The 20398-nt window shown below is 37.9% G+C and overlaps 1 protein-coding gene and 1 pseudogene across 4 annotated transcripts; both read left to right on the top strand.

Annotated features, from left to right (window-relative positions):
- The first annotated feature begins 1725 nt into the window (after positions 1-1725).
- Positions 1726-8639, top strand: LOC104597750 (cellulose synthase A catalytic subunit 3 [UDP-forming]-like; annotated as a pseudogene). The gene is made up of 10 exons (XR_016078599.1): positions 1726-1730; positions 2463-2729; positions 2850-3074; positions 3162-3290; positions 3585-3710; positions 3793-4005; positions 4214-4475; positions 5168-5369; positions 7208-7558; positions 7674-8639. The product of XR_016078599.1 is annotated as a cellulose synthase A catalytic subunit 3 [UDP-forming]-like (transcript).
- Positions 8640-11012: 2373 nt separating this feature from the next.
- LOC104597418 (chaperonin-like RbcX protein 2, chloroplastic) lies at positions 11013-18753 on the top strand. 3 transcript variants are annotated; one of them, XM_010258933.3, is made up of 6 exons: positions 11013-11165; positions 11345-11711; positions 12754-12845; positions 16652-16709; positions 16797-16862; positions 16943-18753. In XM_010258933.3, the coding sequence occupies exons 2-6, from the start codon at positions 11373-11375 to the stop codon at positions 17066-17068; spliced, it is 681 nt and encodes a 226-aa protein (XP_010257235.1). In that variant the 5' UTR covers positions 11013-11165; positions 11345-11372; the 3' UTR covers positions 17069-18753. The 3 variants fall into 3 exon arrangements, with proteins under 3 accessions (XP_010257235.1, XP_010257234.1, XP_088747543.1); XM_010258932.3 differs by having other exon boundaries at positions 11042-11165; positions 11263-11711; XM_088891417.1 differs by having other exon boundaries at positions 11077-11711.
- The last annotated feature ends 1645 nt before the right edge of the window (positions 18754-20398 follow it).

Below are 20398 nucleotides of genomic sequence, written 5' to 3'. Positions count from 1 at the left end.
TCGATTAATAATCGGTTTGAGAGTGTTTCAACATAGACCAGAACCAGACCCCATCTTCCAAGCGAGCCACCACCTAAAGCTTCATGTGGAATAGTTAGCAGCTTATCATATGAAATAAATTGGAAAAAAAATGAAAGTCTCCTAAGCATGGGGTATGTCCTATACAGTGTCATCGGAAATCAAAAACAATGGTAGGGTGCAAGAATCAGCAACCCCTTCCCGAAATGAAGACCTTGAGATATCCTCAAATGCGCATAGAACACAAGCAAATTAGTAACACCCAGACATCCACAAGAGAAAGTCAAACAAGTCAAAGAAATCAGAAGCTTATGTCAAACAGAGGACAAGCTTCTTTTATGCTAATACCTTGAGATGTTATAGGGCATGTCCGCAATTCATGCATTCTTGGTGCTAGCTGCACCTATAAGACATGATGTTATTAGCACCATCTTTGTAACTTACAACCATTGTCTTCAAGAAATGATAAAAGGTTGGATGAAAGACATTGTACAACAAGCACATACTTGTGTCGCTTCCGAATTTGTATCATGACAGAATCTCCTTTGTGCCAGTCACAAACAGGTCGAGAAGAAAAACTCTATAAATAAATATAGAGGAAGCTAGTGAAAGTGGCTTATTCTGGGTTACAGCATATGCGAGGCCATGGTTCGTTGCTGCTTTGATTCAAACACTTAAATCATCTTCGCCAGTGCTTTCTTCAGGAAGTGTCAACTCCTGAAGATGTTCCGGATTGGTTTAAGAAACTAAAAAAATAATAAGGATAACATTGACAATAAAGGAATGACAACCATACAAAATTTTACAACATATAGAAACAACATTGTCTTACACGATCGCAGTCAATCTTAATGCCATAGTTGATAATGCGAACTCATAAGAATGCGCCTACAACAAAATGGTTGAAATTAATTTAGAAATATTTATTAATTTGTGTGAATCCAAAACCAACATCTCATAGTAGAATCATACACTACAATGGCAAAAGTTTGTACATGTAATATGGGTTGATAAGGTACTTACCGAAAGGTGCGTATCCCAATGGAGAAGAGAAAGGGATACCAATGTTGTTGCAACACTAGCCTTCCTTTCTTCCTTATTCTTCAATCAAGGGCTGTCAATGGTTTGGGTCTACCTGACGGGCCTGAACAGTCAAAGCCAATTAAGACAATCCTGGTTCGATGATTATGTTCGAATCAATAATTGGGTCGGTTCCTATTCTCACCTATCCTGAACCGATTCATACCCAAAACCGACTACTTTGTTATGCATTTACTTATACTTGTTATCATATTATATGCTTAAGTTTGCAATTCTATTGAATAGGTAGTTAAAGGTGTTTAACTTTCTAACATATAAATAGTTGTATTTTCCTATCGATTTTATTAAAGTTTATATGAAATTTTAAGTTACCATTAAAATAAGAAAAGTGGTTTTTAGTTTTGTTGGTTTGGTTTCTTACATAAGTTAGTGTTTAAGCAGAAATTTTAAGTAAAAAACGACGGTTCTAGGTCTATAATTTTGTCCCAATTAATAATCGGTTCGGGAGTGCTTCAAATTAGACCTGAACCGAACCACACCCATCGATAATCCTACCTTAAATGGCGGCCATCTTCCAGTTGAACCACCACCTAAAGGTTCATGTGGAATAGTCATCCGCTTATGCTATGAAATAAATTGAAAAAAAAAAAATAAAGTCCTTTAAGCATGGGGTACGTCTTATACTTATAGTGTCATTAGAAACCGAAAACGATGGTAAGGTGCAAGAGTTAGCAGCAAGCCCTTCCTGAAATGAGCGAAGACCTCGATATATCCTTAAATGCACTTATAACCCAAGCAAATTAATAATAGCCAAACATCCACCAGAATGAAACAGAGAAGTCATAAGCTTACATCAGGAGAGGACAAGCTTCTTTATGCTAATACCTTGAGAGGTTGTGGGGCATGCCTGCAATTCATGCATTCTCGTAGCCTGCACCTATAAGACATAAGGATATTAGTGTTGCTCCCATAACTAACTGACAAAAGGTTGGATGCAAGATTTTTTATAACGAGGCCATGGTTCATTGTTGCTCCAATTCGAACACTCCTTGCTGCGAGCTCCTACTTGATTGAATATCATTAGTTTTTTATTCTTGAGTGTAGTTTTGAAGTATGAACCTGCCTTATAACAGGGTTGTCACTATCAGTCTGTATAAACCTCTATCATTACAATTTGATAAGAATTAAAAAATCATGATTCTTCTTGACTACTAGTAATAAAATGAATTCTAGTAAACAATGGATTTTGCATCTCTTAGAGACTTCACACTATAGACATGGTGGAGCTCATGAAAGAACATGCTACATGACAAAGTTGGACATGATTTTTCATGGGTCCCACCTGTTCCTTAAGTTAGACCTTCTAGTGGCTATTTTTGTTGCTGATTTCCATTGTAATGCAGGAATGATGAAGCTCGGCAGCCTCTCTCAAGAAAGCTCTCTATTCCTTCATCTAGGATAAACCCTTATCAATTGGTCATTGTTCTACGGCTTGTAATTCTCTGCATTTTCTTGCACTATCGAATAACAAATCCTGTGCCCAATGTCTATGCCTTGTGGCTGATATCTGTTATTTGTGAGATTTGGTTTGTCATATTATGGATATTGGATCAGTTTCCTAAATGGTTTCCAGTGAACCGTGAGACATATCTTGATAGGCTTGCTCTAAGGTAAAGGCATTTATAAATCTTCATTCTTCAACAATTATCTCATGGAATTATGATTTTTCAAAAGAGTATCATACTATTTTCATCTTTAGAGTTCTAATACAAAGATCGTATGAGTAACAGATATGACCATGAAGGAGAGCCATCACACCTAGCTGCTGTTGACATCTTTGTCAGTATTGTTGACCCTTTAAAGGAACCCCCACTTGTCACAGCAAACACTGTCCTGTCTATTCTTGCAGTTACAACATTGAGCCACGAGCTCCGGAATGGTATTTTGCTCAAAAGATTGACTACTTGAAAGATAAAGTTCAACCATAATTTGTCAACGATCGCAGGGCTATGAAGGTAGAATTTTTGGTGCTTTGATCTTTCAATTCTGTCCTTCTCTTTTCATCGATCATTTAGATGTTACCATCTCTGCTTGTCTTGTAGAGAGAATATGAAGAGTTTAAAGTTTGTGTCAATGCACTTGTTGCAAAGGCACAAAAAGTTCCTGAAGTAATGCAAGATGGTACACCATGGCCGGGAAATAACACCAGAGATCATCCAGGCATGATCCAGGTTAGTCTATTTTGAATTTGGAGTATGTGACATGTTCAATATTTATGCGAACCTGGTTTTCTTTGAACAAGGAATACCTTTTGTAGAAAACAAGCACAGCTCATGCATCCATAATTCATGTTTTTTTTTTTGGATCTTATTATTCTTTATCATGTACGCATTTCTCCTTTTTACTATTCCCATGCTTTCCTTTCATTGTTGGTCTTTCCACAGTGATCTGCTTTGTGAATTATTGGCAATACAGAGTGATGCTAAATATTGTACTCAAGTTCAAAATCTCTTCATTATTTGCAGGTATTCTTGGGCCAAAATGGAGGGCTTGACAGTGAGGGTAATGAGTTGCCACGGTTAGTCTATGTTTCTCGTGAGAAGTGTCCTGGATTCCAACATCACAAGAAAGCTGGTGCTATGAATGCACTCGTAAGTAGTTAAATCATCAAGTTGAATCTTATCGATGCCTAGGTCAATCTGACCTCTAATGATCAATATATCTTTCCAATAGGTTCGTGTATCAGCAGTCCTTACAAATGGACCCTACTTGTTAAATCTCGATTGCGATCACTACATAAACAACAGCAAGGCTTTGCGGGAAGCTATGTGCTTTCTGGTGGATCCAAATCTTGGGAAATCAGTTTGCTATGTTCAATTTCCACAGAGATTTGATGGTATTGATAAGAATAATAGATATGCCAACCACAACACTGTTTTCTTTGATGTGAGTTCTGTCATCTATTTTAGGATTATTGTCACCTCTTGTTTGTTCTTTATGTTTCCATTGAATGATAACTTGTCTGTGTCTTCTTTCAGAATGTGCCAGTGTGTATTTTTGGTTATTCTGAAGCCTCAACTTTTAAATTTCTAAAAATGATCTAGTAACCCATTGACAGTCAGATTTTCAACTGTTCCTTTTCTGGATTTAGTAGATAAACTTAAGAGGTTTGGATGGCATCCAAGGTCCTGTATATTTGGGTACTGGATGTGTCTTCAATAGAACAGCTCTGTATGGTTATGAGCCTCCTCTGAAACTTAAGCATAAAAAGGCAGGCCTGTTCTCTACATGCTGTGGTGGGTCACGGAAGAAGAGATCAAAATCAAGTAAAAAGGGCTCAGACAAGAAATCGAGCAAGCATGTGGATCCTACTGTGCCTATCTTCAATTTAGAAGATATAGAACAGGGTGTTGAAGGTATGGCTGTCATTGGTTTGTTATTTTTGTCTGACCAAATTTACTTGCTCAACATACAAGTGATCATGTCAAATGGGACATATTGACCTAGAGTACCATTTCCAGAATTCATTTGGCTTGCTAAGAAGTTATTCATTGAAACAATTCTTGCATTTCCCTTTTGATTCTCTTTTTAGAATGTTGATAATGTTTTTTAATGAGGGGAATGGCCTTGTAAATCCCAAAAGAATTGATCAAAACCCCCAAGAAATGGTTATTTTCTCTATTATATTTTTCTCCTTCAAGAATTCTATTTTTTTTTTTTTGCCCCAAGGGATATTTTTTCAAACATTGGAATTTCAATAATTTTAAAGCATTTTGACCTTCATTTATGTTTACTGTCACCCTTTTGACTTTCTTTCTTTCCTTTTTAGTTTATCCATATCAGTTGCAGTGAACAATACCTTGAAATTTAGCTTTTGAGCAGATAATTTATGTTGCGGTTCTTTAGGATTCAATCTCATCAGGGTTTCCTTTGTCAATGTTTTCTCCTTCCTCTTTAGTTTTATTTTGTAAGTTAATCTTCTTGTATGAGTATGGTAAATAACCCTTTGTTTTGGCACATTTATGGTTTTGCAGCAATCTGGTTATTATTGGTTGCATATTCTTTTTAGACATTAAACTGATCTCCCTTTTTGCATATTCCAAAACAGGTGCTGGATTTGATGATGAAAAGTCACTGCTTATGTCACAGATGAGCCTGGAGAAAAGATTTGGTCAGTCATCAGCATTTGTTGCCTCCACTCTTATGGAAATGGTGGTGTGCCACAGTCCGCCATGCCAGAAATTATCCTCAAAGATGCTATCCATGTTATCAGCTGTGGGTATGAAGATAAGACTGACTGGGGTAGTGAGGTATGTCTCTCCTAGAGTTTTGTTCCTCCAATTTCCTTAATTGCCTTCATTTCTATGTTCTCTCCTTTTAGGTAGGAATGGCCAAAATATTCTTATTTCTTATTGAAATGGTGTATACCTAACCTTTTAATCTTGTACATTTTGGTAAAGGGTTCCATTGTTTAGTGAGATGGTAAAATCTCAGGATACCAAGCATAAAAATGTGTGCCAAAGTTCAAGATCAGTCACTCCGCTAAAAATTTTGGGAATATCCATTCCATTCCTCCCAAGACCAGGGATATTCAATATTAGCATTTTTATTTTTATTTTTTATACATAGGTGAGAGGAGTTTAAGAATTTCCACATGGACCTTGGTCTCGTACTAGAACCTCTCCTAGAGAATTTTAAAACTTCTCAAGTGGATATCATAGTGCTTAGGTCCCACTATTCAAATGTTTTATACCTTTCCTTGTCTTGAATTAGTTCTTTCTTCAAACTCTAATGCATACTCCATCTATTTCCATCCTAATCTCTTTCTATTTAAATGGCACTTTCTAATAAAATATGGTTATATAATCTACAACATAATTAGGTTTATATGTACAACGTTATCAGACTAAGAAAGCTTCTTCCTTCACACAACATTCTTGAAACAAGGTTGTTGATATAACTTTTCCAGAACATTTTACCAAATACGATTTTTCTCAAAAAAAAAAAAGATTGAAAGATATTTTTTTTCTTTATATCAAATACAAAAATGACCTTACAAGGTTAACAAATATGCTAGAAGCATCTCAGACAACTTTTCTCATCCATGATACTAATTCTTTTGGTTAGAGGAGGGGGCTTTGGAAATGTGTCACAGGAGCAATGGTCACCTGATTGGATTGAAAGCTTTGTAGTGGGTCCCATCACTCGCAAATCTCAAATATTTCTTTCTTTGCTTCATATGATCCATAATTCAAATGAAATAATGCCAAGTATCTCCTTAATACAAATTATATTTATAATTTATTTGAGTTTTATGCCTCAAAATGCCTTGAGGTTTACAACTTGCATCTTGAGGCCCAACCATCTTGCCTCCTCCTTTAGCATTTTGGACCTTCATTCCTTACTAGGCCTGTTCTTTTTCAAATGTTGAAAGTGCACATCCAAAGCCAACAAATCAAACTCATCAGAAGAAAAAGAAATTAGCAGTCTAAGTATTATTGAGTTGAGTCTAATAATTAATGGAAGTATTATGATATAAAGGTCCAAAGAAGCTTGTTTTGAATTCAGCCGATAAATGAACTGAACTAGCATGGCTAGTTTGCATATAGCCTAACTAAAGTAGCAAGTATTCTGGCATTTTTTTATGGGAAAAAAAATTAAAATATACTTTATTATCTTCATGGATTTTCCAAGGGATTTTTTTTTTTGTATTAGCTATTTATGATCATGCCTTAAAAGTCAAATCCATTTATGTTTAACTAGAACAGTTTCTTTTGGGTTCTATTAAACATAGAAAAACCACAATATGTTTTCTAGTGGTGGATAGTCTTCTAACTTCCTAATCCTTCATGCTCTACAACGAGCAACAAAAAGAATAAGAAACTTCTAAGGAAAAATCTATGCTTCTGGAAAGACATGATACCTGAAGAGCTTTGACCAATCAACCCTCTAGTTACTACTTTTGTGATACCAGTTGATTGGTTACAAGTTTTTTCGGTATCATGGTCAAAACTTCTATATAGCATTTAAATTACATAATTTTCAAACTTGAAGTAGTGAAATTTAGTGCCACTGATCAACTTGGTCTTAATTTTTGGTTGGAAGCATTGGCATTTTCTTTATTGTTTCTCTTTTCCTCTCTTTGCAGATAGGATGGATTTATGGCTCTGTTACTGAAGATATCCTTACAGGATTGAAGATGCGTGCTCGTGGTTGGCGATCAATCTACTGCATGCCAAATCCACCAGCCTTCAAAGGGTCTGCTCCTATTAACCTCTCTGATTGTCTGAACCAAGTGTTTCGGTGGGCTCTTGGTTCTGTTGAAATTCTTCTAAGTCGACATTGCCCCATATGGTATGGTTACAGTGGAAGGCTGAAATGGCTAGAGAGATTTGCATACATCAATACCACCATTTACTCAGTAACAGCTATTCCTCTTCTTTCATATTGTACATTGCCAGTTGTCTGTCTGCTTACTGGAAAATTTATCATTCCACAGGTAGTTATGACTTTCCTCCTCACTCTGAATATATTATTTTCTAGTTTTCAGCATTCTGGTCTCAAGTGGGTTGAATATCACTGAAACTTATAAACTTGGCTTCTTTTCATTTCAGATTAGTAACTTTGCTAGTATTTGGTTTATATCCCTCTTCCTTTCAATCTTTGCCACTGGTATATTGGAGATGAGATGGGGTGGTGTTGGCATTGATGAATGGTGGAGGAATGAACAGTTTTGGGTTATAGGAGGGGTGTCAAGCCATCTCTTTGCTGCCTTCCAAGGCCTGCTCAAAGTTCTAGCTGGGATTGATACCAACTTCACTGTCACCTCCAAGGCATCAGATGAGGAGGGTGATTTTGCAGAGCTCTACATGTTCAAATGGACAACCTTGCTCATCCCACCAACAACACTTCTCATCATAAATTTGGTGGGAGTGGTGGCTGGGATATCATATGCAATCAACAGTGGGTACCAGTCATGGGGTCCCCTATTTGGGAAACTGTTTTTTGCCTTTTGGGTGATTGTCCATCTATATCCCTTCCTTAAAGGACTAATGGGACGACAGAACCGAACTCCCACTATTGTGGTTATGTGGTCAATTCTGCTTGCTTCCATCTTCTCATTGTTATGGGTACGGATTGATCCCTTTACCACTAGGGTGACTGGCCCAGATATTCAACAGTGTGGAAGCAATTGCTAGGGGGAAGTCAAAAGACTGAAGATCAGTAGTAATGTGGAGATTTGCTGTAGGTCCTCATCAACCAGACGGTAGGTGAGAGGCTCTTGGTTTCTTTTTTTTTTTAAATATTTTTGCTATATGCATTTAGTTGGTGTTCTTATGGTCTTGTATGTGTAAGATAGGAAAAGAAAACTGGAACATGTTGATATCATTCAATTATGCCATAAAGTATTTGATGCAGCGTAGAAGCAATGAAAAGCGGGCTGGCAATGCAAGCACCGGGCGAACGCAAGACTTCGCCGTGAAGCCGAAGAGAACTATACGTGAATCTCTTAGGAGAGAGAAAAGTTGGCAAAAAACTTGAATGTCTATTAGCTTGGAAATAACTGTATTTATAATACATCTGGAAAATTGTAGAGCAACTAGGAAAGAAAATTGTAAGTGATCTAAACAACTAATCTTCTAGCTAGGATCGAAGTCTTCTTGGAGGTTGCCTCGATCTCCACCGTCCGATTTCCCTGGATCGATCCATGCATGGATTATCCTTTCTTCTTGGGATTATCTTGAATTATCTTGAATCTTGGATCTTGGATCTTGGAATTATCCTTATCCCATGAGTTGCCGCCTATCATGGGATTGAAGGAAAATGAAACAATTGTTTGGTTTCACCGTTTATCAAATAAATGGTAGAAAACTGAAACATTTTGATTTTTGTGCATAGGGCATTTGGGGAAATGTCAAATTCTTGTTTCCCCCAAGGCCCCAGCGTTTCTTGAAACCAAATGCTGATGTGGTACACTTTAATGAGTATTAATCTAAAGTGGAGAGTAAAAAACGTTTAAAGTGAAGTTCAACCAAACAACAAAAACAGGAAACATTTAAATTAAAAAAAAGTTTAAAGTGAAAAAGTATAAATAACATTTAAAGTGAAAAAGTGCAAATAAGCGCGTTATCCATAAACGCCCACGGAACCAAACACATACTTAGTTGGGCTGAGTAGACCAACTCTAAAGCTGTGAGGGCCGGTCTATCTCTGTCCAGTCTACCCCTCCCAAAACCCCTAAGAGCTGGGACCAACATCGGATAATTGCCTTTTACTTCATAGCGTCACATTCTTGAATTGAAATTCAAAGTCTCAACTATAAAAAGATAATTGTCGTGTTTAATAAGAGAGGATGAAAACTCAAATATGGAGGAATTGAAATCACGACATTATGGCAATTTGATCCGTCCCCAACAGGGCCTGCCCCACCCTGTTGCCATTCCTAAGCCAACTCTTGCTGAACAACTGCATCTCCATGCAATGCATGGGCTGCAACCCTGCAACGGTGAAACCTATTATCAAATATGTTGTGAACTTATCTTTGGCAAGGGTTGGTTTGACCTCAGCCATGTGAGGTAGCTACTTCATTGTTTCGAATTTGTCAAAGACCTGAAACTTGATATGGTCGCTCAGCATCACTCCAAAAGCACGCATATACGCGAAATTAATCAAACCTGCCTGCTCTTCAATGGTATAGCCACCAGGCCTCATATGTACCCACCTCTGTTCCCATTCCAGTCACAGTTTCACTAACCTCTCACCGATTATAGCCGTCTTTTACTTATTAATATAATAATTGATTCTTTTTATAAACTTGTGTAATAAATTAACAATTGTCCTCATAATAAAGAAACAAAATTTGGCTGTCTACGTTCAACAGCCTGTGCTGTTCACAGCTCACAGGGCTCTCCCTGTTGGTCCATACTAACTTCCTGTAATAATAAGAGTGATCAAGGCATTCTTCAAAGTAAATAGTACATTAAAAATTACTTTTTTAACATTCTCTCTCTCTCTCATCTTTTTCAGATTCTAAGCTCCACCCTACAATTAGAAAAGAGGGACTTATATAATAGCCTCAGAAATCAAATTATGAGAAGGGCCAACAGTCTGCTCAACCCATTCCGAGGTAACATATTTGAGATGAAGTTTGGCCTTCAGATGATGAGGAAGAAGTCATATTGGGTGGGACCAACAGTGGGGTTAGGGAAAGCTAATTAAATTAGGCTCGCTGTTTATGGAGTTTGATGGCCAGCCTTCCACAAAAATGGTCAAATTCATTTTGGCTCCAATTGCTTTTGATTACTTTTAGATGTCAATTCTGCTCTACTGGATTCAATCTTTCGGCAAATCAATACTCAAACAGTTTGAGGGTCTCACTGGTCGTGACTTTCCATTGTCATTGATTTCTAATCAATTTCTGCTGTAAATCATGCGCTTTTCAAGCTTAGACTTGATTTATTTTCAATGAAACCAATGGTACGTACCTTGCCAGTAATCAAGTCTTGTCTTTTTATCTTGAAGATGAACCACGTGGTTTGTTAGACTGCCATGGGGTTGGCTAACAGAACTTTCTAGATCAGAAAATGTTCAGTGACTTCAGTCAAGCTTTTAGTTCTGCAAGTAATCTTGTTACTCGAGGGCCCAATTTTGTTTTGTGTAAAAATAATATTTTTGGCCTTTTGTTTTTGTTTACTTTTTTTTTTTTTTTTTTGGGTTTTGGGGTTCAGTAGATATGTGGCTTCTTTCGTATCAGAGAACTTATGTTCTTAGGTATTGATGTTGGTATTCTGTTATTTGACTTTATACGAGAATCTCTGCTTGCTACGCATGGAATCTTACGTAGGATTTCCCTCACGAAAAGTATGCTCAAACCTTCAAGGCATTAGAATCTTGCACGACTGCAGAACCCAACGAAAGTCAGACACGTGGAAAAAGAAGCCACCAAATTGGAATACTGGCGAGATGCGTCAGCTTCGATGAGTGAAGGTTTTGAAAGGAGCCATTTGGACCTCAGAAAATCGTCTGGTGAGGAGGGTTGAAGGATCCTCGAAAGAACGCGTTTGCATCCCAACTTCCCAGCCTCCACAGCCTGTTTCTTATTCAAGGTTCATTCTCCCTCTGCAATTTTTCCCATACCCAGTTCATGAATCTTCTTTAAATTCTCTAAAACTGATCTTTGGATTTCGTTGATACCCACTACAGGTTTGCAATTTTTCCTTGGTGGGTATCTCTTATTTCGATCCAAATTACAGTTTTAAAGAAGAAATCTTGGTGTGGTTTCCAGGAAGCTCTTTGTTTGAGGGTGTGAGAGGATGGTGGGAGCTCTATCAATCGTGGGCTCATCTATGGTCGACACTCATGCTAGCCCATGTCTTTGTTTAGATGTTCTTTCTTCATCTAGTATGAATTTCAAGAGTTCGGGGGATCTGGGGTTGTACAGAAGTTTAACAGGTAAGAAACAATTTAAGCGGCCGGGGACATTGGAATTGAGCAGCTCATTCATTGATGCCTGGCATGAATCGCGTCTTTCATTCAAAGCGATATCAGGTTCTGTTAACCAGCGTTCGAAGAGACAGAGAAAGGCTCGGCGTCTTGTGATCGTCAATGAAGTTGCAGGACAGTATGAGGATAGCTTTGATGATGTTAAAACGGTGAGCAAACCATCTAAATCGGCCATTATTGTTATTATGAGCTTTTTATGAACTTTTAAGGTTCAATTTTAATGTGGTTTCTTTGTTCACAAAGCTCTTATGCAATTCAAAAATTTTGATTATGGAGAAATGGAAATTAATAATATTTCCTCACTAACCTTTCGGTTCAGTTTGGAAAGAGTACAAATACAAATATGTACAGTGCAAATACATACAAAATCATACAAAATATAGTGTTTTGCACTCTACATATTCGTATTTGCACTCCTTCCAAACCAAGCCTTCATAACAGTTCCTTGTGGAGTTCAGTACAACCATTGGAAAACACATTCTGTGCTTCTTTAAGCACAACTTCTTTGATGAATTAATCTAGTTTTCTATGAGATAGAGGACCTCACAACCATTGGAAAACACATTCTGTGCTTCATTAAGCACAACTTCTTCGATTAATATCTGGGTTTGATGAGTTGTAATTCTAGACAGTCTCGAGATGAGCAAATCTCATCAAAGTGAACTGAATCAGAAGTTCAAAATTTGCACCGGATATGGTATCGGATACAAAATTTGCACTAAAAATTGAAGTATCTGAAACCATATGGCACCCTTGTACAGGTATCTGGATATCATAGCTTAGAATGAACCCATCCAAGAAAGGGTGGGGAGTTGATATCCAAGTAGCCATTCTTTCTTTTAAATGTGCTCTCTTGAAAGATTTTGGTTCAGATACAAGTTATTGTTGTATGCCTATGTGACAATAGCATATTCTCTTTAGAGGAATTTCTATATAAAATCATTGCTTGCCTTCATGTGAATATCTTTGTGGCTAATTTCAGAAAATACATCTATGCATGAATTCCATTTCTAGAAAGTTAGTATTCTGACATTTCTGCATTTCTACTTGTTAGTCTGCTTGCTTTGATTAATTCCATTGTGACTTCAATTTTTTTTTTTTTAGGGAATATTGGATCAGTATCATTCTCAGATTAATGTATTATTCCCAATCATACTATTGTACTCTGACCAAGAATCTATTGGCTTGCAGCAATTACTCAACTATTTTACATACAAAGCAGTAAGGACTGTTCTTAATCAACTCTATGAGATGAACCCTACACAGTACAGATGGTTTTATGAGTAAGTGGACCATTTTTCTTTTCATTTCTTTGTAAAGACTCTAATTGATGTTTCTTTTGTGATTATCCAATTATCATGCATCTTGTTTTGCATACCTGTATATGTTATAGACTTGGAGACTTTACTCATTATCTGAAAATTTGAAAAAAAAAATAAAAATTAAGGAGTACCAAATGAAAAGGTCATATGTGGCTGAGCAGAGCTTATAATAGTCTTCATTGAAATCTTTAGGAAAATAAGAGACTTGCCCAAGTCAATAGCAGCATGGTGGATTTATGCTTATTCTTTTTAGAGGAGATTGCAATGATAGATATCATATGAAATGGTTTTAAGAGCTTTTTTGATCTTTGACATTCACCAGGGCATCAGCAAACTGCACTTATGCTGTTACATTCATTAGGCATGTGTTGAATTTATCGATGTTCCTAGTCATCATTGATGAAAGGATTTTATAGTTGGTTGAGCAAATTCTGTATGAAAATTTCCAAATTTGGTTACTAAATATTGGCCTTGAATTTCCAATTTTGGTGATAAACCCAGGCCTGAATTCTACTTTTATTGCTTTAATACCGAAGAAGGTTGGGGGTTCTCATCCTAAAGAGTTCAGACCCATCAGTTTGGTTAACAGCCTCTACAAGATCATTGCCAAGGTGCTATCCAGAAGAATTAGAGAGGTGCTCCCCTCGATCATCTCCCATAACCAAGGTGCCTTCGTGACGAATAGACAAATTATGGACCAAATCTTAATTGCAAATGAGAGTGAGGGAGGCTACAGAAGTAGAGGTGAGAAAGGGCTAGTGTGTAAGTTGGACTTGGAGAAGGCATATGATCTGGTTGATTGTTCTCTGTTGTTGGAAGTGCTAGAGTCTTGTGGTTTTGGGCAGAGGTGGTGCAAGTGGATTAAAGGGTGCATTAGGACTTGCCATTATTCTGTGTTAGTAAATGGCAAGGTGGTGGATTACTTTTCAGCTGTGCGGGGTATTAGGCAAGGGGACCCCCTCTCCCCTTTTCTCTTTACCCTAATTGTTGAAGTGCTAGGGAGGCTTATTGAGAGGGCAGACTCCAAGAATCTGATAAGTGGTTGGAGAGTGGGGAGGGATAGGGTTCTGGTCACTCATCTACAATTTGCAGATGACACAATTTTGTTTTGTGATGGAGAGGAGATTAGCCGGGTGTGCAATATGAAGATGGTGATTAGGGTGTTTGAACAAATGACTAGCCTCAAGGTAAATCTAGGTAAGAGCTGTGTGATTGGTATTAATATGAATGAGGAAGAGGTGGAGGAAAGGACTCAAGTGTTAGGATGTGAGATAGCTCATTGGCCACTGAAGTACTTTGGGCTTCCTTTGGGAGACAATCCCAGAAAAATGAGCTTTTGGAATCTGGTGATTGACAGGTTCACTAAAAGGCTAGCTTCCTGGAAGAAGAACTACTTGTCTCTGGGGGGGGCAGGATAACACTGATTAAGTCAACTTTGGCAAACCTTCCAGTATATTTCTTGTCGATGTTCAGAATCCTAGAAGGAGTTTGTAGAGAGTTGGAAAAATTAATGAGGGACTTTTTATAGGAACCTGGGGAGGAGAGAAAGGACCATAGAGTTAGGTGGGATCTAGTAACAAGGCCTAAAAGTGAAGGGGGACTGGGGCTGGCAAATCTGCAGAAGAAGAATGAAGCTCTTTTAGGGAAATGGTTATGGAGATGGTCCAAAGAAAAAGAAAATTTGTGGGCTAAAATAATCTTAGGTATTCATGGGCAAGAAGCAGATGGCTGGGATCCGGGACTATCATCTAGGGCTTCAAGAGCCTCCCCTTGGAAGTCGATTCATGCTATCCTGCAGTCTTTTCTTCCATTTATCAGGTACGATCTTGGTTATGGTTTGTCTGTACTTTTTTGGGAACACACTTGGGTGGGGGATTTTCCCTTGAAAGAGCAGTTTCCCTCTTTGTTTGCTCTGTCTAGGTTTAAAAATGAACCAATAGCAACATTTGCTACCTTGTCTAATTCCGCTACTGGTTGGAACTTAGGTCTTAAAAGGGCTCTCAGAGATTCTGAGTTGGAGCCCATTTCGAATCTACTTAAAATCTTAGATGAGGTAGTCCTTGAACCTTCCATTGTGGACTTCAGGTGTGGTCTCTTGTTCCCTCGGGTATCTTCTCCTGCTCCTCCTTCAAAGCATTGGCATAGTCTAGTCCGGTACCTGGGCCTCCTTTTCCAGTTCGGGAAGTTTGGGTAGCCCCACCCCTCCTAGGGTAGGTGTTTTTTGCTGGGAAGCAATCCTAGAAAAGTGTAACACTTGTGACCTACTTCAAAAGAAAAGGCCTAATTAGTGTTTATCCCCACACTGGTGCATCTTATGTAAGAAGAATGGTGAAAGCTGCTATCACTTGCTTGTCTCTTGCCCCTTTGTTTCAGATATTTGGTGTTGGTTCTTTTCTTTATTTGGTTGTAGGTGGCCCTCCCCTTCAAGTGTTCAGCTCCACTTTAGTGAGGGGTCTAAAGAAAAGAGGTAAAATTTTGTGGAGATGCGCTAGAGCTGCTGTTTGCTGGACGGTTTGGGAAGAAAGAAATCAAAGATTATTTCATGAAAAAGAGAAAAGCAGGGAAGCCCTCATAGAATTTGTATATGTCAAGGTGGCTCATTAGGTCAAGTCTTTGAAGCTTTTTGAAGCCTATTCAGTAGGATACACAATTAGAAACTGGGAAAAAGTGGCTCGGTAGCTCCTATGTCTAGTGATATCAGACCTGTTTGGACTCCACCAAACTTGGGTTTCATCAAATTGAATTTTGATGGTAGTAGTGAAGGAAATCTAGGCCCTTCAGGCATAGGTGGTATTTTCAGGAATGAAGAAGGGCGAATTATTGCTATGTTTTCAGGACCTATAGGCTGGGGGGATTCTCTGAGAGCCGAAATCCTAGCAGTTGTAGGAGTCAAAAGGGCTAAGCAGCTGAATATTAGCAAGTTGTTGGTGGAAGATGACTCCCAACTGACTGTTAGATGGTTGCAGATGGAAGAGTCCAGCATGTGGAAATTCTCAAATGAAAGAAAGAAAATCAAGCAACTAACTCAGAACATGACTATAAGGTTTCAATGGGCTAAGAGGAGTACCAACTCCATGGCTGACTCCTTAGCTAAACAAAGGGTGGGAAGATCTAATTTGTTTTGGGCTATTCTGTAATATGTTTTTTCAGGTTTGAAAGGGAGGGTTAAGACATTTTACCCCTCCTTTCTGGTTGTATCTTACATATCTCTTTTAATAAAAGTGTTGTTATTGATAAATATATATATATATATATATATATATATATATATATATATATTGGCACACAACCAAGTGGTTGTGGCATTTTATGATTTTTTTTCTCTCTACCTTGGTAAAAGAAAGCAACTGAATTAGGATGGAGGAAGCAAATCCCTTCCAACTAAGATGTCAGGAAGAAGCTTAAAGATAGACTCCTGTAACTTCTCTTGATTTGGTGCAATGCACTTGACAAATAGGGAAAAAAACTGTTTATCGAGTAATGTGCTTAGGTTAACATCCAGAAAATCAGAAAGCATGGCTCTTGCATTGCTGATGATTGTTGTGAGATGCCACGGATATAAACATCTTTCCTCTTGAACAGGTTGATGGTACTAATGGAATCACCATAAATAGTGAAATCTATCAAACTAAAGATCTATTGCAAGTGTAGGCTAATTTGGATTTCATAAGCTTCTGCTTCATCTGATGATGCATCAGAAGGGGATGGATAATGACAGCAATTAACTATTTTTCTTCTCACACTTGTTTCATTCACCTTTTTGACAGTTTTGTAGTGACTAACAAACCTGGTGATGGAAAGCGCTTTATCCATACTCTTGCAAAGGTACAGAAACTTGATCTGAATGAAGCTTTTGACTAGTTTATGCTTGGTCGTGTAACAAAGTTTGGAACATACATATATAATTTGCAGGAGAAACATGATCTTGCTGAAAGAGTGATGGTGACCCGCCTTCACTTGTATGGTAAATGGATTAAGGTATGCTTAAGTTTCTACTTGCAGGAAATTTGTTACTTTAAATAATCAACTCACTTGTCTTGCCTCTCTTGACAATACAGAAATGTGATCATGGTGCAATTTATAAGGAGATCTCAGATCAGAACCTGGAATTGATGCGCGAACGACTCATGGAAACTGTCATATGGCCATCTGATGATACAAACACCCCAGAGAAGATTGGGTGATGGGTTACCCGCTTACTCTGATACCACATTTATGTTGCTCTTCTTCCCTTTTCACTTCCAAAATAACAATAGATACTTACATTTAGCCCAACAAATTAGGTTTTAAAAGATTTTATTTGAATTATTTTCCACAATCTAATAAGAAATGTTGCACAATTTCTTGTACAAGTAAATATATCAAGTTACCAACACAAAGGTAATAGATTGGCGGCTTAATCTTCACTCTATTTCCCATTAACTATTGCTAATAATACAGAACAGACAACATGAGGTACCTGTATTTTCAATTTAAGCAAGAACTTGAGATGTCTACATGCTTTTATGGCTAGATTTATGGTTCTTAGTGGTATAAGCAATGTGACTGAGAATCTGACCGATGGGATCGGCTACATAAATCCAGTTTGGCCATTCCATTCTATTTAGTGTCATATACATTGTTAAATTATAAGCGCATCAATCATTTTTTACTGCTTCAACCCATGACTGTTTTGGTCTGCCCCTAATCCTTGTAGCCCCTTCCATTTGCAGAAGATCGCTTCTTCTTACAGAAGCTGTAGATGGTCTTCTTACAGGGGACTGGCTAGTGCTTTTGGTTATTTTGGGAGTGATGTATTATTTAACATTGTTGATTCTGGTAATGATTTCAACTTGGCTATAGAAGGTTTGAATTGGTACTTCTGCAGTGCTGCATTCTTATAAGGCTTAGGCCCCATATGGCATTGTTCCTGCCTGTTTCTGTTCCCGGAGAAATTCCTGTTCCAGAACAGGAATTGAATTTCTGGTTCTTGGGGAATAACACTAGTGTTTGGCAATTTGTTCCTCAGGAGCAAGTTTCTATTTTAAAGAAACAGAAACAATGTTCTTGTTTAAATACGCTATTGAATCTTAAGAAACAATGTGGATGGTTTTTCAAATCCATCCACATACAAAGCATGGATTTGAAAGCAACGATTGTTTGCAAGAAAAACAATCATAAGGAGCGAGGGGCTCTTACCTGTGAGGCGGAAAAACGTGAAGGAACGATAGTTTGCAAGAGAAACAATTGTTTGAATGCAACGAAAATGAGTAAACAAAACAACAAAGAGATTAGCCTAGGTTGTTGAAAGCAAGAAGAAATTATAGAGTAAAGGAACGATTGCAAGGAGTGATGGGCTCTTACATGTGTGGTAGAAAAACATGAAGGATTGGTTGCAAGAAAAACCCAGGCAGCCTGGTTGAAGCTCTACAATAGGTTGGGAGTCCCTTGGTGGTAGGAAGAAGGAAGAAACCCCACTCAACTTCGCTTTGGGCTTTCTTAGTATGTGTTTGGTTCCGTAGGCGTTTATGGATAGGCCGTTTATTTGTACTTGTTCACTTTAAGCATTAATTTATACTTGTCACATTAAATGTTTCCTATTTTTGTTATTTGGTTGGACTTTACTTTAAAACATTTTTTACTCTCCACCTCAGATTAATACCCATTAAAATGTGCCGCATGAGCATTTGGTTTCAAGAAATACTGGGGCATTGGGGAAAACAAGAATTTGACGTTTCCTTAAATGCCTCATGCACAAAAATCAAAGCGTTTCAGTTTTCTACCATTTATTTGATAAATGGTGAAACCAAACAGTTGTTTCATTTTGCTTCATATGCAATAAATGCCAACACCTATGTGGCACTGATGTAATAGCATTTTTTTCAATAAACAGGTACAATAGCAAATACAACTTTAAAGATGATGTCTTGAGAACTGCGTGTTCCCAAGTTTCTCATTTTGTGGAGTTACGTCCTGGTCACTCCAAAAATACAAGTTGGGAATGCATCGTTCCCACCTAAAATGTCATGCCAAACGTGTTTCCATTCCGCAGGGACGTCAACAACGTGAGGAATACTCCCGTGGAATGATGCCAAATTGATTTAAAATAGAAATGGGATCAGAGAAAAAAATCTCAATTTTGAAAGGCGTTGTTTGTCTCAAGCCCAAGCCCGGTCCATTGGAAACAAGCCTGAGATTCCCTTTTCATCATCTATTCTTTTGGCAACAAGCCTGTAAGTTTTTTCCCATTGCAAGCTTTCTATTTCAGCTTTCAAGCCAAAAGCGATAGGTTTTATGGTAATGGATCTTCACATCTGGGGCTAAACTTTTAGACCTAGTATTCTAGATCTTCTAGATCTTAGATTTGGTTAAAACTTATTGAAAAAGCTTTCTATAAAACCTAGTGCCTGTTTGGCAAGTCTTTTCCAGAAGATCTGTTACAAGATTTGATGGTTAAAAGATAGGATAAGCTTTTGCAAATAGATCTTGGAAGACTAAAGACTGTTTGGTTGAAATATTTCACATAGATCTTACAAAAGATAATAAAAGCTACAAGACCGTTTGTTAATGTGAATGTCTTGTGTGTGGGCCAACAAACCTATCATTTAACACGTGGGACCCACATACATTTTCTAAGGTGAGACTCACATACCATTGGTGGACATGTATGTGGGGCCCATGTACATTTTACAAGGTGGACCCGACATACCATTGGTGGACATGCATGTGGGGTACATGTGTCGACATGTATGTGGGGCCAACGTACATTTTACAAGGTGTGCCCATCATACCATTGGTGGCCATGCATGTGGGGTCCATGTGTGGACATGTATGTGGGGCCCACATACATTTTACAAGGTGGGTCCCACATAATACCTAATGTGGGCCCCACATACATTTTCCAAAATGGGCCCCACATACCATTGGTAGGTCCCACTTACACATTCAAATAGTTTTTGTGAAAAGATAATCCATTTTCTCCCAAGTGTGTGCATCGTACCACACGTTCGAAGAAGACGGGGCACTAAAAGATTGTAAAAGCTTCATTTGAAGCTTCCTAAAAAAGCTCAGATTCGGGCTTCTGGCATCTTTTATGGGCTAGAGCTTTTCCCGAATAGATCTTTCTATTGCCAAACGGGAAAAGCCCAGAATTCAGGCTTCCAGGCTTCTAAACAGCCCAAAGCCCGCTCGGAAAGGCTTGCCAAACGTAGCTCTAATCTCAATAAATATTCCATCAAGAGCTAGGGTTTCGGGCCTAATATACATTTAGGGTTCGACTATGATATGAAAAAAAATATGATATCTAAAAAACTTCTGACCAGTCAACTGCAATCATAAACGTGATAGTCAATTAGGTGTTATTTATCAAAATTCATGGGTGGGTTTTGATTGGTCAAAACTCTTCCCGTACCATATCTTTTTCGCATCATAAATTTTCCCGTACATTTAAATCTGGATCTGCTTTCTAGTAACTTGGATTTTCCGGTAACTAGGAGTGAAACTTTTTTAATCTTGGTGGATTCCAAACTGAATTA

This window comes from Nelumbo nucifera, chromosome 7 (genome assembly GCF_055504915.1).
Source record: "Nelumbo nucifera cultivar China Antique chromosome 7, China Antique-T2T, whole genome shotgun sequence".
Taxonomy (NCBI): domain Eukaryota; kingdom Viridiplantae; phylum Streptophyta; class Magnoliopsida; order Proteales; family Nelumbonaceae; genus Nelumbo; species Nelumbo nucifera.
This window is presented reverse-complemented; position numbering and strand designations above follow the sequence as displayed.

Excerpts from the sequence above, each read along its gene's own strand:
- LOC104597418 (XM_010258933.3), top strand. The coding sequence starts at position 11,373 with ATGGTGGGAGCTCTATCAATCGTGGGCTCATCTATGGTCGACACTCAT. Across the intron at positions 12,846-16,651 it reads CAGTACAGATGGTTTTATGA|TTTTGTAGTGACTAACAAAC; the intron begins GTAAGTGGACCA and ends CCTTTTTGACAG. Across the intron at positions 16,710-16,796 it reads TTATCCATACTCTTGCAAAG|GAGAAACATGATCTTGCTGA; the intron begins GTACAGAAACTT and ends TATAATTTGCAG.